Source organism: Pteropus alecto, unplaced genomic scaffold (assembly GCF_000325575.1).
Source record: "Pteropus alecto unplaced genomic scaffold, ASM32557v1 scaffold106, whole genome shotgun sequence".
NCBI classification, from domain to species: domain Eukaryota; kingdom Metazoa; phylum Chordata; class Mammalia; order Chiroptera; family Pteropodidae; genus Pteropus; species Pteropus alecto.
The window spans coordinates 9,854,583-9,873,891 of record NW_006442103.1 but is presented as its reverse complement, the minus strand read 5'-3'; the positions used below and the strand labels follow the sequence as shown (position 1 = coordinate 9,873,891).

Here is a 19,309-nt window from a genome sequence, read left to right as displayed (position 1 = left end):
GAAATTCCAATATGGTCACAGCTTCTGAGAGCCTGACTTCCACAAGAGGAGGGAGAATTTAGATACCCAAAGAAAAGCTTCTAGATTATTTGAATCAAAGAGACTGCCTGCCTTTAGTGATGCTTTTGTTGGCCAGGAGCCATGGCAGGGCTACAGTTCTCACTGACCCTTTTATAAGACTACTGCCGGGGCAGCAATTGCTAGTAGGCCCAGCAAGCCATTTCATGACAGTCAAACTGCTTAGAAGTGCTCTCTTTGTTCCATATATGCTGTCTAGTCACCAAATGGCCACTCGAGAAAGGAGACAGGCACAAACCATGGGCACCTGGGCCCTTGACCAAGGGGTGGCCATTCTAGCCTGATAGTGGTGGTGATGGGGGAAGAATCGCCAGTAATGGAAAAAGCAGACTTAAACTCTTGCTCTGGTTTTTACCATTCTGGTTAAAGTTCATCATTTAAACTTGGTGTAAAAGTGGAGAAAAGGGGGCACAGAGGACACTACCTTTACTCACCGTTCAAAAGAATGCTGCCAGAAAAAATCTTTTTTGTTTTTTTTTTTTTTTTTTTTTTTTTTTTAGCACACAAAGAAAAGAGAAAAGGGAAAAGGGAAGGACAGGGGCTTGAAAGTGCGAAGTGTCCCAATTTGGTGAACACCTTGTTTAACTCCTCTGGTCTTCCTTGAAGATTGATCTGGTTCTGCTGCTGGGGTATGGGCCTGGAAGTCACTTCCTTTCTTGGCCAGCCTAGAAGTTGTTTATTCTGTGGCTGAGCAGACTAAAAGCTTAGAAGCAGACATGTCTACCTCAGGTCCATCCCATTGTGGGCTGGATCCCCCAGTATGGCCCCATTAAAACCTTGGTCTCCTTGTATTCTTGTAAAATATGGTACCCCTGTTTCATGACACAGCCCAAGCCTCTTGAGACGGGGCACTCAAGTATGGGGAATTTTCCTCAACGGTAGGGTTTGTCATCTCTGTGGGTACAGACATAATCTAGACCACCTGGGTTTGGTGCTTACATGATTCTTTAGTGTTATAGGGAGATAGTGAGAGATTTAAAAAAGAATAGAAAAAGTAGATACACCTGGCCTTCAGGCATTTTCTTAATGAACTTTTTACTTTGGCTCCAATGAGAATATTTATCACTTACTTAAGAAAAGGGAATCGAAGTACCTAGTTTAAAGACTAAAACAAAACCTTCCTTATTGTCTGTCTTTGTGCTTATCAAGCCTTTTCTTGCCCAGGCCTTACTCATCTGGCCCTCGGCCTATCCATTACACTCAGTTTGAGCTGGTTATCCAGGAGAGATGAATCCAGGCAACCATGAAGATGGTCTATCAAGGCATCCCAGTACCCTCCTTACCCAGCCTACCTCCTAAAAAAGATCGTGAGCCAAGGGCATATGATCAGGGAAACTCCTAGTTGCTTCCACCCTTAAATAAGCTGTCAGAGGATGTCGTTTCTATACTTAAGAAGAGAGAAGTCTTTTCGTTTCAGAGCTATAAGAATTATGAGCAGATGAAGCTGTGGCTCCGGCGACTTGACCAATTTGGGAAACAAGATGCAAGCAAGGGAGTAATATACAAACAAAGTATGGGTATATTTGGTAGGTTCGAGGCAAGCAGAAAGGAAAGTTCGGGTACTTTATAAAAAAAAAAAAACAAAGATCTGAAATTCAAACTTCTTCTGATAAGGCCACAATGAAGAGATTTTCAGCAGTGGGTGTTGCAGGAAGCTCCACCCAAATCGCCACAGGCTTGCAAGGTGATGTGCCAAGGTGAGGAGGCAGGGGAGGCAGGTCAGTGCCTCTCACAGGTCCATGTCTGGACCTCCTGAGGATGTCTTCAGTGGCACCGAGTCAAATCCATCAGGAGTCCTCTGAAAGAGAGATGGTGACAGGAGCTGGCTGCTGCACAGGGGCAAGTTTGGGCAAAGGAGAGAAATGGAAAATAGGTGACAGAAGGAACCCTTATGGAATTTCTGCTTTCAGTGTCTTTGTGGAAACATACATAAGGTACCCTCTATTCTTCTCACTTCCTTCAGTCAGAGGATAAGAAAAACCTTTAAAACCCTCTGCTTTGCATCTTTGTTGAAGTCTAGAAGTTTCAGAAAGACTCAAGGGTCCCAGAGTGACTTGTTTTCCCGCTGGTAAAAAAAAAAAAAAAAATCAAGGTCTAAGGAGGCCAAGGGAATCACCCTGGTAGATCAGCACAGAGGGAATGAGATTCAGCAACCTAAACGCCTACCCTCCTTTCCTCACCATCCCTCCCCGTCCTCTCTTCCTGTTTTACCACCCACTCTGTTCACACCTGGTTGGATGAACTGGTTCAGGGTAGTAGTGAGGTTTAGGTGCTGGCAGAGTGGGGCTGCAGAGGACTGCGGCTCTGGGGGAGTTGCTTGGATGCTGTCTGCTGGCCCCGCGCCCAGCGACAGTGTTGTCTGTCTTGCATTTATGAGCTTCAAACTCACTCACTCACTGACGCAAAGCCAATGACTCCCAGCTCAGAATTGCTCAGTGCTGAACAGCTTAAACTTAGCTATGGCTCTGCCACAGAGGACCAACTCAAACATCTGGAGGACAGCACCCTCCACTGGCCAAAGGAGAGTCTCTCCTATCAGAAGTTGAGCCTAGGGAACCTCTTCCCCTCCCTCCAAAAAAGAAAAGGGGCTAGGAGGTGGGTGGGAATGATTCTTACAACATGGATGGTTCAATACTCTTGGAAGTTAAAAGGCCCAAACTGAGTGCATGTTGGAGCAGAAGGAGCCTGGTCAAGAGTAGCCTTGGACCCCAGGGAAAAGAGTATTAGTGTGAAAATGCAGAAAGCAGAAATCAGGATTTTCAGGGTAGGGTGACAGAATCGTATGAAGAGTAGGGAGCAGAGTAGTGGTTCCTAAACAATATGGGCCCATTCACTGTCTTCTCCAGTCCTCCAGGCTGACCTCGGTGCACTGGCCAGTCTCCCTACCTTTGAGGTAAACGATTTGATCTTCCCAAAGAGTGACTTCTTGCTGGTAAAGATGAGGTCATCCTCCACGTCCTCGCCTTCCATGATGGCACAGCTATCGGCTGCTGGCAGGTCACAGTCCTTAAGGGTAGCATTCATCACCAGCTTGGAGTACTTGTACTCTAGTCTGTGAAAAAGAGGGATGGGAAAGACAAGACACCAAAATGTGGAATAAGGGGGAAGGAAGGAGAGGGGTTGGGCTGTGAACAGATGTTCCCATACCATGGGTAAGGAAACTGAAGCGCATAGCAAGGTGGTGTTAGGCTGGGCGGATAGCTAAGCAATCTCGACCCCCAGGTCAGCAGTCTTTCTTTCCTTAAGACTGGCTGTTTCTTTGATCTCAAAGCTTAATAGAAATAGTGGATTCATAAAGTGATTATTTTTATTATTAATAACAACAAAGTAAGGATACTCTTTGCTTTTCTTTTGAGAATCTAACAGGCATTTAGAGGCTGTCATGTGGTACTGTCCGTGTTCAGGAGTCGGGATAACCAAGGTGTACACTGGATAGATAAGTGGCTCAACAGATCTCTGGCCAGAGCCATAGAGTGTGTGGCCAACTCCAGAAAAAAGCCCCAGGAATTTATCCTTTCATATGTTCTCCTCCCAGCTCAGTGATCTAACCCTGTCTATCCCCAAACTCCAGTACCCCATCATATGTACTTTTGATTCTTTTTCCAAAAGTAACAGGTCAAGACGGTGAGCAGTATGGCAGTACAGGTGCCTGCAGAGATGCCCACTTTCAGCCAGAAATCTATCGTTTTGCAGATGGTGACTCTCTGCTCAGGTAGGGAGATGCCACTCACGCATAGCTTTGGTTCTCGCCACACATAAGTAGTCTTCTGTTGGGGAGAAAAACAGGGAACTCAGATATCACATTCCCTCCTCTCTGGGGAAGTTCCCAAGCAGAGAAACCTACCTGGATCCCAGCCACACAGCTGCTGATGATAGCATGGTAGTCGGCGGTGGAGCAGAGCGGGCAAGCAGCCACGCTCTCCCACAGGAAGTGGAAGTTACAGCCATCGCAGGTCCCATCGGAGCATGTGCTAGGATGCAAAAAGGAGACTTGGGCGCTCACTCGCTGGACCGGTGGGGAAGATCTGGTTGGAGGGCTCTCATCTCACAGCTTGCCTGATCCATCCTCTTCTTGCCAAACTGTTAGTCCCACCTGTATCCTTCGAACTAACTCGTAACCTAGGTTTTGCTCTCTGATTTCCCTGAGGATAAGAAGCCTCCCTAGCTTCCATTGGGCTCCCTCCCCTATGTTTTGTTTCTCCTGACATCAGATCAGAGCTAATGTAAGGTGTCTTGAGCTCTAGCATGGCTGCCACTAGAGCTCTAGCATGGAGCTCTAGCCAAGCCCTCAGAGGGTCCTTTTCTCCCCATGGACATGTAACATTTTTCAGAAGTCACTTCGATGCAGCTTCTAGAGGTGGAGTTCAGGAATGGACTTCAGGTCATGGATACATGTTATGTCCTTTCCTGTGATTTTGACAACAACAACAGTGATCTTACATTTGATGCCATGGCTGGGTTACACTATCCTGCTTTGTTCCCCATCTCCGTGATCAGTTGTTTTTGAGAAGCATTTCCCAAAGCATCTTTCTCAAGACACTAATGCCATTCACGATGTTAGTTGGTGTTATATGAAAAAAAAAAAAAAGGTGAGGTGGAGGGGCACTGTAATTAAATTAGTTTGGGAATTCTGGATTTAGTGCACTCAGCTATTAAACTCAGAATTGGATCTTTTAGTTGTGGTGAGACTTCCAAACCTTTATTAACCCTAGTCATAGCAGATCCACAGCCAGGCAACATGAGACGTCTTCACCTCTCATTGTCTGATTTAATCTTCACAACAAGCCCCTGATGGAACTTATTATTATAATATCTCCATCTTACAGATAATGAAAAAGAGGTCTAGAGAAGACAAGAAATGTATCCATGATAACAGAGCTAGTGAATAGAGGAGATGAATCGAATCTGGCTCTCAGGCCCAGTAGTTAGCCAGTTTGCTATGCATCTGCCCCCGTAATGGTTGGGAAATGCTTCTTCCTTCTGCCCCCATCCTTGACATCTGACGATTGTGGGTTTAGAGCATGACTATGTCTTCAAGAGCCCCTAATGGATCTCACACTGTTTTCTTGTTTGCTCTTTTTTTTGGTAATCTTTGGCTTTTGAGATGGAATGAGCCCAAGAAAGGGAGACTTTGTTATCCCTTTACCTTGGCAGTGACAGACTTCCAGGGGCAGGTTTCAGTGGACTACACCTGACGCGGATGGTGGTTGATCTCCCAGAAGTGCAGGACTGAGTCACATCATTGGATCTGCAGTGAAAGCCAGTTCCCATGAGGGAATGAGTCACATATCTGTGCCATTGGAGAGTCCCTAAGTGAAGTTAGCATGGCACAGATTCCTTGCTGGGGAAGTCTGGTTTTGAGCTCTAGCCTGACATACAGGGAGTTCATACAAGGAGAGAGTAGGGATTGGGGAGATCTGGGCAAGGGGAAATGCACTGGTTTAGGAAAGGTTAGCATGTGCATAACACTGGAGTGTCCTCAGGTGGGAAGAGAAGTCTGCTACAGATTATTCAATATTTGTCCCTGCCTCCAAGGCAGACTTGCCCCAGTAATACCCAAAAAGCTGGGATCAGGGAACTCCCAGCCTTCAGCTATCATTGCTGGGTAGATCTGGTAGATCTTGGACGTGTTCTAGCTTGATAAGTAATAGGTGGCTAGCAAGAGAGGGATGCAACAGAAATTGTGGAGGAGCCCAAGGTTTTACTTGCATTAGCCTAGCCTCACATCACCTGTAAAAGAAGATTACATCCGGTATTCCCAAGGACTCCGGGTGGAAAAGTTCAGCTCGGGAGGTGATTCCATCCAGAGTCATATCTGTTGTCACCCCTGCCAAGTCAGAGCTCCTAGTTACTTCTTAATAGTAGCATTAGCTGGCAACCACTTCAATTCTTTCAATATCTGTCAATGTCCAACCTTCTTTCATCTCATCACATCCCTGAGTAGCTCACGAAAGGGTGAACCAAAGGTTTCTCAGAAGCCCTAGGGGCACTTGGCACCCCAGGATGGAATAGAAAACAGGTCAGGAGATTGGGCCCCTCATCTGGGGCCTTTTTACCTCAGAGCCTGGTAGCCTAACTTTCTCTTTCATGCACATACACTCAGACAAGCTGGAGCAGCTAGGTTACTCACCGATAAGTCGATCAGCAAGGCTGACAGGCTGTGAGGACACTCCAGCCTTATAGCCTGTCACCTCTGGGGGAATGATGACCGCCTGGCAGACGTAGGCTGTGATGGATTTGGAGAAACCTGACTCACCCTCAGGAATCCGGAGGTCAGTGACATTGTCAGTGCAAACGGACATTTTCTTACCCTGGGGGTGGGATTTGGGGAGAAAGAAGTAGGAAGGAGCAATGGTTACAAGACTCCCAAAAAGGAACAGGAAAGAGTTTTCTCACATCTAAAATTTTAGCCTTCTAATGGTATGTCGCAGTGGAATGATTCATCTCAGATCTAATTACAAGACAGATTTAAAAAAAAAAAAAAAAGCTAAAAATAAGGCCTAGGTGTCCTAGTTTCTGGAACTCTGGCCCAGGGGTCCCCCAGTCTTTTTGTTTCTTTGGAATCAGATGGAAACCCTATATGAGTAGGGTTGTAATGGTGGCAGCTGATTTGGAGGTCTGGTCTACCAGCCACCAGTTAAGGGCCTTTCTTATCCTACTCAGTTTTCTAAACAGATACTGACATCTGTAATTGATCCAATGAAATTGTTTGACACCTGGCCTCGTTCACATTCCTTCTCTGTGTCTCCCTTGGTACTGTGATTCCACCATTCTTGTCTCAGAAGCACTTTCCAGACAGACTCCCAGGGGTTAAAACAGATGCATAACTAACTAGCCCCTTCCCCATCTTGAGATAGGACATCTTAGTACCAACTGGAACTTTTGTCATTAAAAAAATTTTCAAGAGAAGACAGTTTGCTTCTGCAGTTTTTAGCAACCTTCATTGTATAGGAAATCTGGAAGACAGTAGGAATTGAGACTACTTCCTTGAGATTTTGTAATAGAAATATTGAGGTATTGATCCTTCAAAAATATTAAATTTATGGAATATCAATATATAACTTGTTTGCTAATGTAAGCGGCCTAAGTATTTAGAATGTAAGATTTTCAAAATTATACATTTTATTACAAATCAAGCCGAATTGCTAAATCTGATATCTTAGTTTATTTTCTAGATTGTAAGAAATAGAGAACACGAGAAAGAAACCTTCACATTATAATAAAAGAGTTATTTTGTTTCGAACTGTCACAAACTAAATAAAAGTATGACAATACACAGTAAGCATTTCTGGAAAGAATAAAGGAGAAAAGCAAAAACAAACAAACAATCCCCCCTCCTCTCAAACTCTCCGAATTCCTCTATCTCATCTGAATGAAACTTTTGATACATAGGACATTAATTAGTCTCAATACCTGAGTTATCACTAGCTGTCACTTCTGAGGTTTTTAACTTCTTCAAAGACTTTTATAAACAAGATAGAGACACCTCTCTCTAATCTTTCATAGATTAGTTTATTTTTTGACATGTTCTCTATGTAAATACAAACTTTTTTTTGTATACTACAGAAGATGGGTAGAAGCTATGTGGTGTCAAGACCTCACCTCAACATAGAGTCACAAACTAAATGCTCAGTATATTCTTTATTTTGTAACATTTGAAACTAACTTTCCGAAAAGTGCTAATCCTTGCTTGTCTGTAATTTAGTCAAGTGCACTACTGGTGTGATCACCCTTTATATTTCTGCCTTTGAATATTGGATCCACAATATTTACAGCAGCATGAAGTGGCCGATTGTAACATACTTTATCTTATAAACCCCTTCATGTTACTTTCTTTTGTTCTATCAGCAAAGATACATGTAACTGATCTAAGAATAATTTCCTTTATCCAGCCTCTAGGAAACAAATGATAAGTGCCATGATTACTGAAAACTGCTTTTTTAAGGGAAAAAAAATCTTCTCTCCATATAGTTTTTATATACTCATTTGAGGGAATAAAGGTCAGGGAAGAGTAAGTGGACACCTTATTTGAAACACTTTTATTTTCCTAAATTTTAATTACCCACATGATTTAATTTTAGAGGAGAGGGTCCTCAGGGAGACTAATAATCATTTAAAAACCTGTCATCTTCTCAATCCCCTGCTGCCTGAAGGTTTTCTAGCTTTTCTCCTACGCCCGTCTTTGTTCTCTGATCCACTTGCTTCCCCTTTCAATTCTCACACTGTTAGCACTTGTACACCTTACCTCGTTTCCACAGAGACTGAGGGTAAAGTGATGGAAATATTTCAGCCCTTTGGAAGTGAAGCTTGGCCCTCCGGCCAGAGAGATGGTGTCTGCCAGAGCCAAGAAGTTGTAGTTGAAAGTCCTGCTCGGAGTGCTGATCGAGAAGGTGCAATCGTTGTAGCACAGAGAATGGATCTGAGGGGAAAGGGAGCCATCAGGCTGGCTGCTCGAGCAGGGCCTTTGAGGGGACTACAGTGGAGACCCAGACTCGTCCAGCCCAAGGGGGGTGAAGGAAGAGGAATTAAGAATTGTGGGGGGCGGATGCACTAAAAGAAGTAAAATGGGCTAGTGGGGTTTATGTACATCTCGCCATTCAATTATTAGCACATATATGATGTACAAACCCAAACCCATTATTTTTCAGTAAGTAGTTGGGTCAGATCCTATAGTGTTGCCCCTACCTATGCTTGGATTATAGAACTCTCAAGACACAAGATAGCCCTTCATACTGTCAAGCAGAAGACAACTGGGTGCTAACTGGAAGAAGGGTGTCCAGGATGGCAGGAGAGAAAACTAAAAGCATTGTCTCCTCCCTCCATATCAAACTCACTGAACCTTGCTTCCTCTTTCTCAAGTGCTCTGTAGGAAACTGAACTTCAAAAGGGGCTTTATTCTCCTTGCTCTGTTTTAGAGTCCCCACTCAGCACCTGCCTGACACAGCTGTCATTCCCTCACATAGCAGCAGAGGGAGCCCCAGGGGAGAAGTTTATGTGGCAGAAGTCCAGGGTGCCCGAAAGAGGTTGTCAGGGGTCTGTAAAATTATTGCACTTACTGCCCAGCTAAACTGAGCACTGTTAGCAGGCTGTATAAATAATGCCTTATAGATGTATATCCATGTGGTTGTGATCAGTAAAATGCAGTTCATCTGAAATCATTAGTGAATACTTAAGAGTTTTTAGTCACAATACTTTCTTAGATTCAGATAGTACATGGGACCAACAGCACTGTTTTTCTACATTCGAAGAAACTACTGGGATAGAAGACAGCAATGTCAATTAACTATATGTCTGGGAAAGGTGGGTTACTTTCTCAAAGAAGAGGGGGCAAATTCTCATGAGAATAGGCTGGATTGAAGTAGGCTGAATTTGAGCCACAGGTCCCACTATTTTTTTCCTTCAGGTCTCTGCATAGATGCCAAATAACCCTTTGGACCAGATGGTCACAGATCTCCCTTGCCTGTCTCTTGAAGATAGGCTTGACCATGACTGAGGCCTAGACCTTGAAAACCAACTACCACAGGTAAGAATTTGCCATCTACAGTCACAGCCGGGATGAGTGTCCTCCAGGACTCCAGCCTGGGAGCATGCTGCAGGGAGTGCTTGGGGATCAGCACCTTAAGAACCCCGTCTAGGACCTGGTACCCTCTGAGGTGGTCTGTCCAGAGGACCATGGTTAGGATGCACGACACACTGCTAGCACCTTGTTGCTCTTGGTCCCTGGACCACAGGGCTTGCAAGCCTGGACTCCATAGGGCTGGTGGGCTTTCAGGATTGTGTCAGGGGGGCAGGAGTGGCAGGTTCCTGAATCCCGATCAATGTAGTAGCCAGCAGGACAAGAGGTGCAGGAGGAGCCCATGTCAGAGGCTTCCAGGGCACAGGGACGGCAGTAGGAGGCCACCCCATCCATGACATTGGTGATATTGATGGAGTAGATCTTCGCGACATCACTGGTGTACTTTCTGCCCTGGGAACAAGGAAACGAGAGGAGAGAGGGCAGAGGCCTGAGAAACCAGCAGTAATTGAGTTCTCTGGAAATAGAAATTACTACTCAATCTTTTTTATCCTATAATGCTTGAGAAAATCTTGATAGCATTTTTAATCACCTAACAGTAGCTCTTTATACATTTCATGTGATTTTTAAAACAAGACAGGACCATTTAAAATGATGTTAAGTGCCATGAGGAAATATGCAGTAGATACCGTTAAATGAAAAAAGCAGGTCTTTTCTCTGTGGAAGGATGTATTCGTAGAGTATGTCAGTATGTCCTGTCCTGTATAGGAAATACTTAGATGCTAACTGGGTAGTAGGACTATGGGTGATTTTATTTCTTCCTTTTGTTTCTTTCTATCTTCTAAGTGTCTGAGTGAACTTGCATTATTTCAAGTTAAGAAAATACAAACCAGAGTTATTATTATTAAAAACAACAACTGAGATGAACAGGGTATACCAGGTCAGGCACCACACTGGTCCTCAAGGTGGGGGCTGCTGAGGAGACAGGTAATTTAAAGGGCTTACCTGGAAGCCATTTGGACAAGGCTAGATGCTTCTCTATTCCACGGCTATGCTGAGTAATGTTTGTAGACTGTATAAATTAATGCCTTAACAGATATATGTCCATGTGGCTGTGATCAATAAAATATACAACCTAGGGCTGGAATAGGCAGTTCTCTGGTTGACTCCTTAAGATCCTTTTAACCCTTGAATTCTGAACTTCACACTCCTACTTAAGCCAATGCTAGGAATCCTGGATTCAGAGGTCTCTTCTGGCATCCAGGGTCTGAGGAAGGGGAGGAGCTTACTATCTCATGAAAAGTGGTCCTCTGGAAGGCCCAGGTGAAGCTCATGGTAGCGTTCTCCTCAATGATGTAGGTATAGGACTGCTTGCCTTTGGAACCTTTCCACGTCTCCACTGGAGTGTTGGTCCTAGAATTCACTCCCTGAACCCAAGAAAGACAAGAAGGCATGATGTCTGAATGGCTGATGAGAAAGAGGGTGCCCATACTGCCCAAATGGCCATCACGATTTACAGTTGGCCAGACCCAGGTTAAACTGTGATATCCCTGATGGACAGTCTGGGCCCTTCCTCTGTGAAATCACTATAATCAGAGTGTCAGTTATGATGATGCACCAATGGGGCTGAAGGGGCCAGCCCTCCCAATAGTCCTAGAAGCCCCATAGTGAGCAAAGAAAGGAAAACGTACCACCATGAAGTAGAGTTCACAATTCACAGAACAGATGGTCTCGAAGACAAATGTGATCCTGGCCACCTCTTTATTCTCCGTGTCCGCCATCACTGCCTGTGGAGGTCTGTGGGCATAGAAATTAAAAGTTCCAGAGACCAAGCAGTGCTTATTAAAGATCCCAGACAGCATTAGGGGGTCTACTGGGGGACAGGATTAAGTTCTGAGTATGTTGGAAAGAGCATGGACTAAGTCCAGTTCTGCCACCCTGGCTGTGTGACCTCAATGTAGCCAAACTGTAGTTTTCTATCTGTAAAATAGAGTTAATAATATCTTTCTATATACCTCCCACCATTGTGGTGAGAATCAAAGGCAAACTAGATGTAGAAGTGCTGTGTAAAATACTGTATAGCCTCACGAGCAGAGTGTGGTTCCCAGACTCAGAGCTTATTAGACATGCAGAACCTCAGGCCCCTCTCCAGATCCTCTGAATCAGAATCTGCATGTTAACATGATCCCCAGATGATGCATATGTACACTAAAGTTTGAGAAGTACCACTGTCATAAGATGTAAATTGTCTACATTCACTTAACAGCTCAATCTCTGGGATAGTAGGAGCTTTGCCTGGGTTGGATGAGCAGATATTTCAACTTGTAATCTCTTCAGCTAAGTTCTCAGGCTGGTCCTTTTGGGGAAGAAATGCCCAAAGGGGCAGGGGAGGGTGGCAGCGGGGGAGTGGGTGGGTGAGGTGTGGAAACCTTTACTGTGGCAATCAGAATACTTCAATATTTCAAAACTCCAATACTTTGCAAATTGAAAAGTACCTTTGGGATTGTTGCCCCCCAAAAAAGTCTAAAAAGTTTGCTTATCTTGCAAACCTGGGATATATCTACTCACCTCTGAGTAATGCAAATTAAGAGAAAGAGAGCTAATACCTTCTGAGAAATCACTGTGGGCTAAGCACTGTGCCAGGGATAAAGGGAGGGAACTTGAAGGAGGGAACGGAGAAGCCCAACTGGCAATTGGGAAGCCCATTCAGAGGTTCCCGTGCATCTTTAAAGCACGTATGGGCAGAAGAGTTCATTTTGGCTTTGGAAATTGATTTATGGCTTTTCTTTTGGCTTTGGCCATTTGCTTGAATTCTGAAAACGTGCAGGCCCCATCTCCTGCCTACACAGTTGTGCTAACCAATGGGCTGGAAGAATCATTTCAACCTGAGTTAGTCCAAAATCACAGACTGTTTTACATACCAAGAGCCTGAAGCTGTAAGGGCATGGTGACTTTCCCAAGTTCACAAAGCCAGTAGGTGGCAAAGTTCAAGTGCCCTGTTTTCCAGTCCAGTGCTCTTTCCACCATGCCACACTGTCTGTAGTATTTTTTTTAATGGCAAACAAATTGCTATTGTTTGCCCTAGGTCTTCTTGGGATATAGGGATAAATATGATGATAAGAAGAAACCCTCCCAGACTTCTTGCCCTAAATAAAGATGAACTGTGTATGGGCACTTCTGGCCCTATTTAAAAAAAAAAAAAATCTTATCTGATGCTGTGAGGAGGAAGAATTCAAGTAGCATGTGGACAATTAATGGGAGAAGCTAGATGGGACGGGAGAGCAGTAGGTAAATTAGCATGAGCAGCAACTAAGAACCTGTATCAGCATTCAGGTTCACTTTGTCAGGCCATTACCTTGTTCTCTCTGTTCTGAACTGATACTTCAGCATGCCAGAGCCCCCTCCTCTACAAGTGCCAAGGTTTGTGGGACTTGGATGAGGCTAGGGTGGCCTGGGATTCCCTTTAGTTTTGGATGCCTCACCTAAATCCTGGCACAACCAGAGTGAGAATCATGAAGTCGTTGTCTGAGGCTCCGACTGCTGTGTAAATGTGATCACCAGCCACCTCCCAGCCTGGAAAAGGAGAGCGGAGAGTTAACGCCCCAGTGGTCTTAGGCGCAGGGCAAACGTGCACCCAGATGACACTCTGGAAGAGAGAGATGATACTGTCCTTCCAGGTGTCCAGAACCAGTGCCGAACACAAACCGTGTTACTTATCTCACTACTTTAGTCAGAGACTCTGAAGCTCTAAGAGCAAGGTGTCTGGGCTGTGTGTGTGCTGTTTCTAGTCCCGCTTCTGTCTCAAACAGATTTGGCAGGATATGTGCTCACGAGGAAAGGAACTTTGGAAGGAACGCAAGGTCTGATTAGCTCATTTTTCTCCAGACATCACTATGATAAAGAAACACGAAGCTGAAAGAGCCCCTGTGGGAAGGGGAGAGGCCCTCACCTGTCATGCCCTTGTACTCAAAGTTGATCCCACTGAGAACGGTCGTTTCCATGTTCGTAGGCAGCGTGTTCCACCATTTGTATTCAAATCCCACGACAGGTTCGGTCCCAGCTGGGCAGTGGCTACAATCTGGGGGAACCACAAGATCCAGCATTCAGCAAGAAGGCTGTAGCTGCCCTGACAAGTGGCAGCAGTTGTGGGCAGCCAAGCAAGGGTGGTGCTGAGCACGCTGCAGTTCTAGTGAGTTGACTCCAAAACAGTCTGACAATGTATTTAACAAACTCAAATATAAACACTGGCTCTTCATTTCAGCATTGCAGCTATCCTACTTACCTCCCCCCCCCAAATTTTTATTTTTAAACTTAAGTGTATCTTCTAGTCTGATCCATGTATTTCATACTATTTGTCACATTTTGATCGGTAAATGCTTTCACATTAATAGGTACACGGATCCCACAACTCCCTTTTACAGCATGGCTTTCAGGTTCGGATTGTATCAAGCTGGCCATCCCAGCTCCCCAAACCTGGTCAGCATCCCTGCCACATGCCGGAAGCCTCTGTGGTGAAGATGGGGTACCCTCAGGTCTGAATCACATTCGCAGTTGGAACGAGGAGGAGGATAGGCATTTCTCAGGTGTGACTGTGACCTACACTCAGAGCCCACCCTGACCTCTCTTCCCCTGAACTTAGTCCTCAGATGTGGCCTGACCCTTGCTGCCTCCCTTAGAAGGAGAGTCCGTGTTCAGCAGACAACCCTGAGCAGCACAGGGCCCCACCTGTGGGTGATGTGGGAATGGCAATGACGCAGGGACTAGGTGGCAAACGGTTACCTACCAGAACCGTTGGAGTACGAGCCATAAGGGCAGGGCTCGCATGTGCTGTTGCTGGTTTTGAAGAAGCCTGGGTTGCAGGGTGGGCAGCGGGTCTTCACGCCAGAGGCTGGCAGCTTCACTGCCCCCTCGAGATCCTCACCGCAGATTTTCGGCTGGGCCCATTTGTACATGAGCTGCGTCTGCAGAAATGAATTAAGAACAGCTCAGCCTGTATGGGATTTAGCACATCTTTAGGAATATTGACCTTGAGGATAAGGGGATTCTGAAAGCTCCACTGGGGTGGGGAACTTTGTTTTGGTCACTGATGTATCCCAAGCACTTAGCCCAGTACCTGCCACATGGTTGTGCTCCATATCTGCTGAATGACTGTTGACGAGATGAAGAAGGATATACCTAATATACCTAATGAGGACTTGTGTGACAGGGAATGGAGTGGCCAATTGTCTCCAGAGAAAGCTCTGATTCCAATGTAGAATCCTGTTATTACAGGGTCACAGGAAAAGCAGCTGGTGAAAATTTCAGAACAGAGAAAGGCATGGAGTGGAGGTGGCTTACACAACCCCTGGGGAAAGGGGGAGTGACTGAGATGTCCCAGTTTGTCTTCCAGGTTGTTGCCTTTGCTTTTTCATTTATTCAGTCAGCATTTATAGAAAGCCTATCTATATGCCAGACCTGGTGACTCAGAGATGAATGAGGTGTGGCTCTTGCCCTCCAGGAGCTCATCATCTGGCAAGGGCAAGAATCACATGATAACAATCCACACGGGCATGTAGACACTGTGTTCTGGGACATAAAAGCAAGGAGGATGCTGCTGATCAAAGTTCCAGTTATAAGATCAATAAGTTCTGGGGATGTAATGTACAGCATGGTGGTTACAGTTAATAAGACTGTAGTATGTACTTGAGAGTTGCTAAGAGAGTAAATCTCAAATGTTCTCACAACAAAAAAGAAATGGCAATCATGTGACATGATGGAGGTATTAGCTAACACTGTGGTGGTCATCATTTTGTAATCTATAAATGTATCAAATCAATATGTTGTATACCTGAGAGTCACACAGTGTTATATGTCAATTATAGCTCCATAAAGCTGGGGACAGGGAGGCATGTGGAATGGTCAGCCATCAGGTCAGTGGACAAGAGAAACATTGTGTCTGTCACTTACTAGGGCCATCCCTAGTCTTTTGATGGAAGCATTGGATACAGAAGAGGAGATGATCTGAAGGAGGCCCCTGGTGAGTTGGGTGAGGCTAGGTAGCTCCAAGCTTCCTATGTGGCCCTTGGGTCAAGGTGGAGACAAAAGGCGCTCTTGTGATTGCATTGAGGTGATGATGAAAATGATCCGTGCAGCATACCATACATATGAAAAGGTGCACGAATTAGACATCTGTCCATTTTATTCAGGATGAGAAATGACAAGGTCTTAGAAGGAGCCTGTGCTGCCTTCACTGAATGTGAGCCCTGGGGCTCCTCCTCCCCCGCCCAGCTCAGCCTTCCTCCCAGAGAAGAGCAGCCAATGGCCAGAGCCCCAGGCTGTGCTCTAACTTATCCCACCCAGCCTATTTCCTTGCTTGTCATGGAAAGAACTGTCTGGGGAGCAGGAAAACCACTGTGGGCCATCTCTTGGAGCAGTACATTAGCAGCCCCAGTGGGTTGGCCATTAAGGTCCCAGAAAAACCACTGAGGCACAGCAAAGGCTGCAAGGGCAATCACGGGGGTCGGCGCAAGGTGTGTTCCTTGATTTTAAAATACAGCTTAGAAGACAGGCAAACTGAAATCATGAAACCGAGCAAAACCAGAGTGGGCATGAGGCACGAGACTTCTGTAAGGTTCCTGGGGACTGCACATTCACATACACTCCACAGGGCTTCTTCCCTGAGCCTTGGCTGGGGTGAATGGTGGGAGCGCTAGCTTTGGCCCAACCCAGCATCTGAACTCCCCAGAGGTCAGGCGAGGGCAGACACCCAGGCTCGCGCGCAGAAGAGCACACTACAGATCTAGAAGGCTTTGGCCTAAGCCAGGCAGGCAGTGGGGCAGAAGGAAGCAAAGATAGCCATATTCAGCCAGATGATAGAGAAGAGGAGCAGGACTGTCCTCATTTCATTTGTGAGTCAACTGAAGATAAGAAAATGACAATTTTTACAGGGTCATATAGAACATCAGACCCTATAGAACTGAGTCTGAGGTATAGCTGATAATAGCCGTTCTCACTTAGCTACTGGGGAAGGAGACGTTCCTCCAAACATGAGGGCTGGGGGAGGGATGGGAGGAAGAGACGACTATGATAAACAATCACTGTTAAGGACCAGACTTTATCCCATGCTTAATTAGCAAAAGGAGGATTCAGGCAGCTGTCCAGCCAGCAAATATTTATGCATCCTAATAGCCAAGCACGTGCTTGGTGCTGAATGCATATTTCCCTACTCCTAATTCTATCTTCTTGAGAAGCTCTGCGTTAGAGATACAGACAATTCACCCAGAGTGTCTAAGAGATCCTTCCACTTGTGCCCTTGAGCCATCCCTGCTCACTGACTGCTGTTTCTCCCACTTAACAGGAACATGCCTGCCTCCTCTATCCCTGCTGGGCCCTCTGCCTAGAAAGGGCAATGACTCCAGCCTCATTTCATTCAGGTCTCTGCTCAAATGTCATTTCCTCAGAGAGGTCATCTTCACCCTCTCTAAAATAGCTTCTCCACCCTCCGTCATTCTCTGTCTCCTAGTCCTGTTTTATTTTTACTCCATCCCTGTATTACATACCCTTTTGTTTATCCGTTGTTCTCTCCACTTGCCCCCAAAAAGATCTAAGCTCCCTGAGAGTGGACGTTCCCTTGGTTTTGTTAATTGCTGTGTCCCTAGTGCCTAGAACAGTGACCGACTGTTGAAATGAACAAATGACCTCCTCTGAGAGGCCTTCCCTGGCCCCCAGTCCTACTCACTTCTCTTCCAGGGTCCCCCAGTGCCCCACACATCTTGCTGCCTTGGTCAGGCCCACCTCTCTCCTGTCTGCATGCTCCCACACAGGACCATGCTCCCTGAGGGCAGGGGCCTGTCTTAGAATCTGATTCTGCAGCTGGAGCACAATGCCTGGCACAGTAGTTAATACTCAAAAAAAAATTACTGCTGACTCGGTGACGATGAGGACTACAAAGGAAAGTCTTTCTGAGGCAGAAGGCCGGGGGCCAGAGGGAACCAGCAGACCCTTCAAATCAGTTCGTTCTCCAGTAAGCAAGGAAGAGACGCAAATCTGATGCGTTCCATGCGGAAATAAGTGTGCGTGGGCAGGCAGTCATTGCCCAGAGGTGCTAAGCAAATGGAAGAAATCAAAAGAAAATGAAATGGCCTTTTGAAACACAGCCTATATGAATACGTGATTGAACAAATGCAGCAAAAACAGTTTCTGACCTGAAAATGAGTGAGGTCATCTCACTTTGCCTCCCACTGGCACCAGGGTCACTGCAGAGGTCTGTGGGGTTGTTTTTCTGGTGCCAGCGTCAGTGACTGCTGGAACTCCAAATGTGTAAAGCCCAGGAAATGGGCAAAGGGACCCCAAGATCATGCTACCCACCTCTCCATTGGCATCACAGGCTGTGTGTGTGTAGAAGTAGTCTTTGTCTGTGCAGGCTGGGCGTACTTTGCAGGAAGAGGATCCTTTTTCTAAATTGCAAAAGCAAGGACAAATATATGAAGTTATGTAAGAAAGCAGAGCTCTTGACCACTAGCTCATGACCTTATGACCCCCAAGACCCTGGGGTACAGCACGACACAGAACTGCAGGAAGCAGAAACTCCTGCTTACTCGCCCTTCCCTTTGCCTCAGTGGCAGCATTTCCAATCCCTGAAGCCCTGCCCCGATAGCCCTTTGTACCTCTCCCTGGTGCTGACAGGAAACCACCTGGCCCGCACTCTGGGCAGGGTGCAGACAAGTGGACTGGACCAGCAACAAGGGCAGGTAGCTAGAAAGAGCCTCTTGCAGATTAACCACCACCAACCCAAGTTCCCTGAGACTCGCCATCTTCCAGGAGCCTCAGAATTCTGACTTTGTGCTATTTCTACTCCTGAAGGGTCGAAGCGAAACATAGGAAAGCTTAGGCCCATGCCTTCATAATCTTATTCCAGTCCTTTCTCTGAATTTCCTCTTAATATTTCCTTTCCACTTTCTCCACCCCGCCAGGCATCTCAGCACTCTCTCGAACCCTCGACCTGCACCCAATGACAAATGTTATTAACTGTCATTTTATTTATTTTGCTCTCTGTAAGTTCTCATGTCTGTGTTGGTTCTGCTTTAACCCTTTGAACCCCTGGAGAGCAAGAACTGTTTCAATGAATCCCTTTTTAAGCAATGGATTTCACCTTTTTGGATTACAAACCCTTTTGAGAATTTAAAAAAAAAAAAAAAGCGTTTCCTTTATCCAGAAAGATAAATATAATTCATGCAAATAAATTTGTAAAATTTCCAAGAACTTTACTTTCCCCAGAATAAAACCACTGTTTTATAGAGTGCCAGTACAATACTACTACTAGTACTGCTAGTACTGCTATTAACACTACTGTCTCCACTATTTCTGATATGACTACCGTGCCACCTGCAGGCAAGCATTTGCTAATGGTGAGACTGCCCCTCTCTCTCTGTTACCTGACAGGCACAGTAGGGTAGAGTGGAATGAGATTTTAAGTTAGACAGATCTGGGTCTGGATCCCACTTAACTATTTAGTAGCTGTGTCACTTTAGGCAAGTTTCTTAACCTCTTTGAGCCTGAGTGCAATCAGCTGCAGAGCAGGAATAGTACTATCTACGTTACTGGAGCCAGCACATAGCTGGTGTGTTGTAAGCAGGGGCTCACTAAATGCTGGTAACTATTATTACCTGGATTTATAAGAATTATTTTTATTTAGTAACTGTCACAGTATTTTAAATAAGGATTAAAAGTCTCTTTCCC

At 45.5% G+C, this 19,309-nt stretch overlaps 2 protein-coding genes across 5 annotated transcripts in view; one reads left to right on the top strand and one right to left on the bottom strand.

Annotated features, from left to right (window-relative positions):
• The window catches only part of CUNH1orf194 (chromosome unknown C1orf194 homolog), a 72,049-nt gene that overhangs the window by 5,201 nt on the left and 47,539 nt on the right, over positions 1 to 19,309 (top strand). For 3 of the 4 annotated variants that reach the window (XR_003042456.1, XM_015595420.2, XM_025038488.1), the window contains exon 2: positions 9,482 to 9,601. The gene's annotated coding sequence lies outside the window, so the exon portion shown is untranslated. Of the gene's footprint in view, positions 1 to 6,259; positions 6,351 to 9,481; positions 9,602 to 19,309 lie in introns of those variants that run through there. The other variant, XM_025038489.1, reaches the window with a different exon arrangement.
• Positions 598 to 19,309, bottom strand: part of KIAA1324 (KIAA1324 ortholog) — a 59,608-nt gene continuing 40,896 nt past the window's right edge. The window contains exons 8-22 of the mRNA XM_006919591.3: positions 17,939 to 18,027; positions 14,376 to 14,553; positions 13,542 to 13,670; positions 13,075 to 13,165; positions 11,284 to 11,389; positions 10,882 to 11,019; positions 9,782 to 10,045; positions 8,324 to 8,497; positions 6,209 to 6,389; positions 5,809 to 5,905; positions 5,225 to 5,326; positions 3,923 to 4,049; positions 3,667 to 3,845; positions 2,965 to 3,130; positions 598 to 1,876 (exon numbers count right to left, since the gene is read on the bottom strand). Coding sequence (XP_006919653.1) covers positions 1,808 to 1,876; positions 2,965 to 3,130; positions 3,667 to 3,845; positions 3,923 to 4,049; positions 5,225 to 5,326; positions 5,809 to 5,905; positions 6,209 to 6,389; positions 8,324 to 8,497; positions 9,782 to 10,045; positions 10,882 to 11,019; positions 11,284 to 11,389; positions 13,075 to 13,165; positions 13,542 to 13,670; positions 14,376 to 14,553; positions 17,939 to 18,027 — 2,090 coding nt within the window. The 3' untranslated portion in view covers positions 598 to 1,807. The remainder of the gene's footprint in view (positions 1,877 to 2,964; positions 3,131 to 3,666; positions 3,846 to 3,922; positions 4,050 to 5,224; positions 5,327 to 5,808; positions 5,906 to 6,208; positions 6,390 to 8,323; positions 8,498 to 9,781; positions 10,046 to 10,881; positions 11,020 to 11,283; positions 11,390 to 13,074; positions 13,166 to 13,541; positions 13,671 to 14,375; positions 14,554 to 17,938; positions 18,028 to 19,309) is intronic.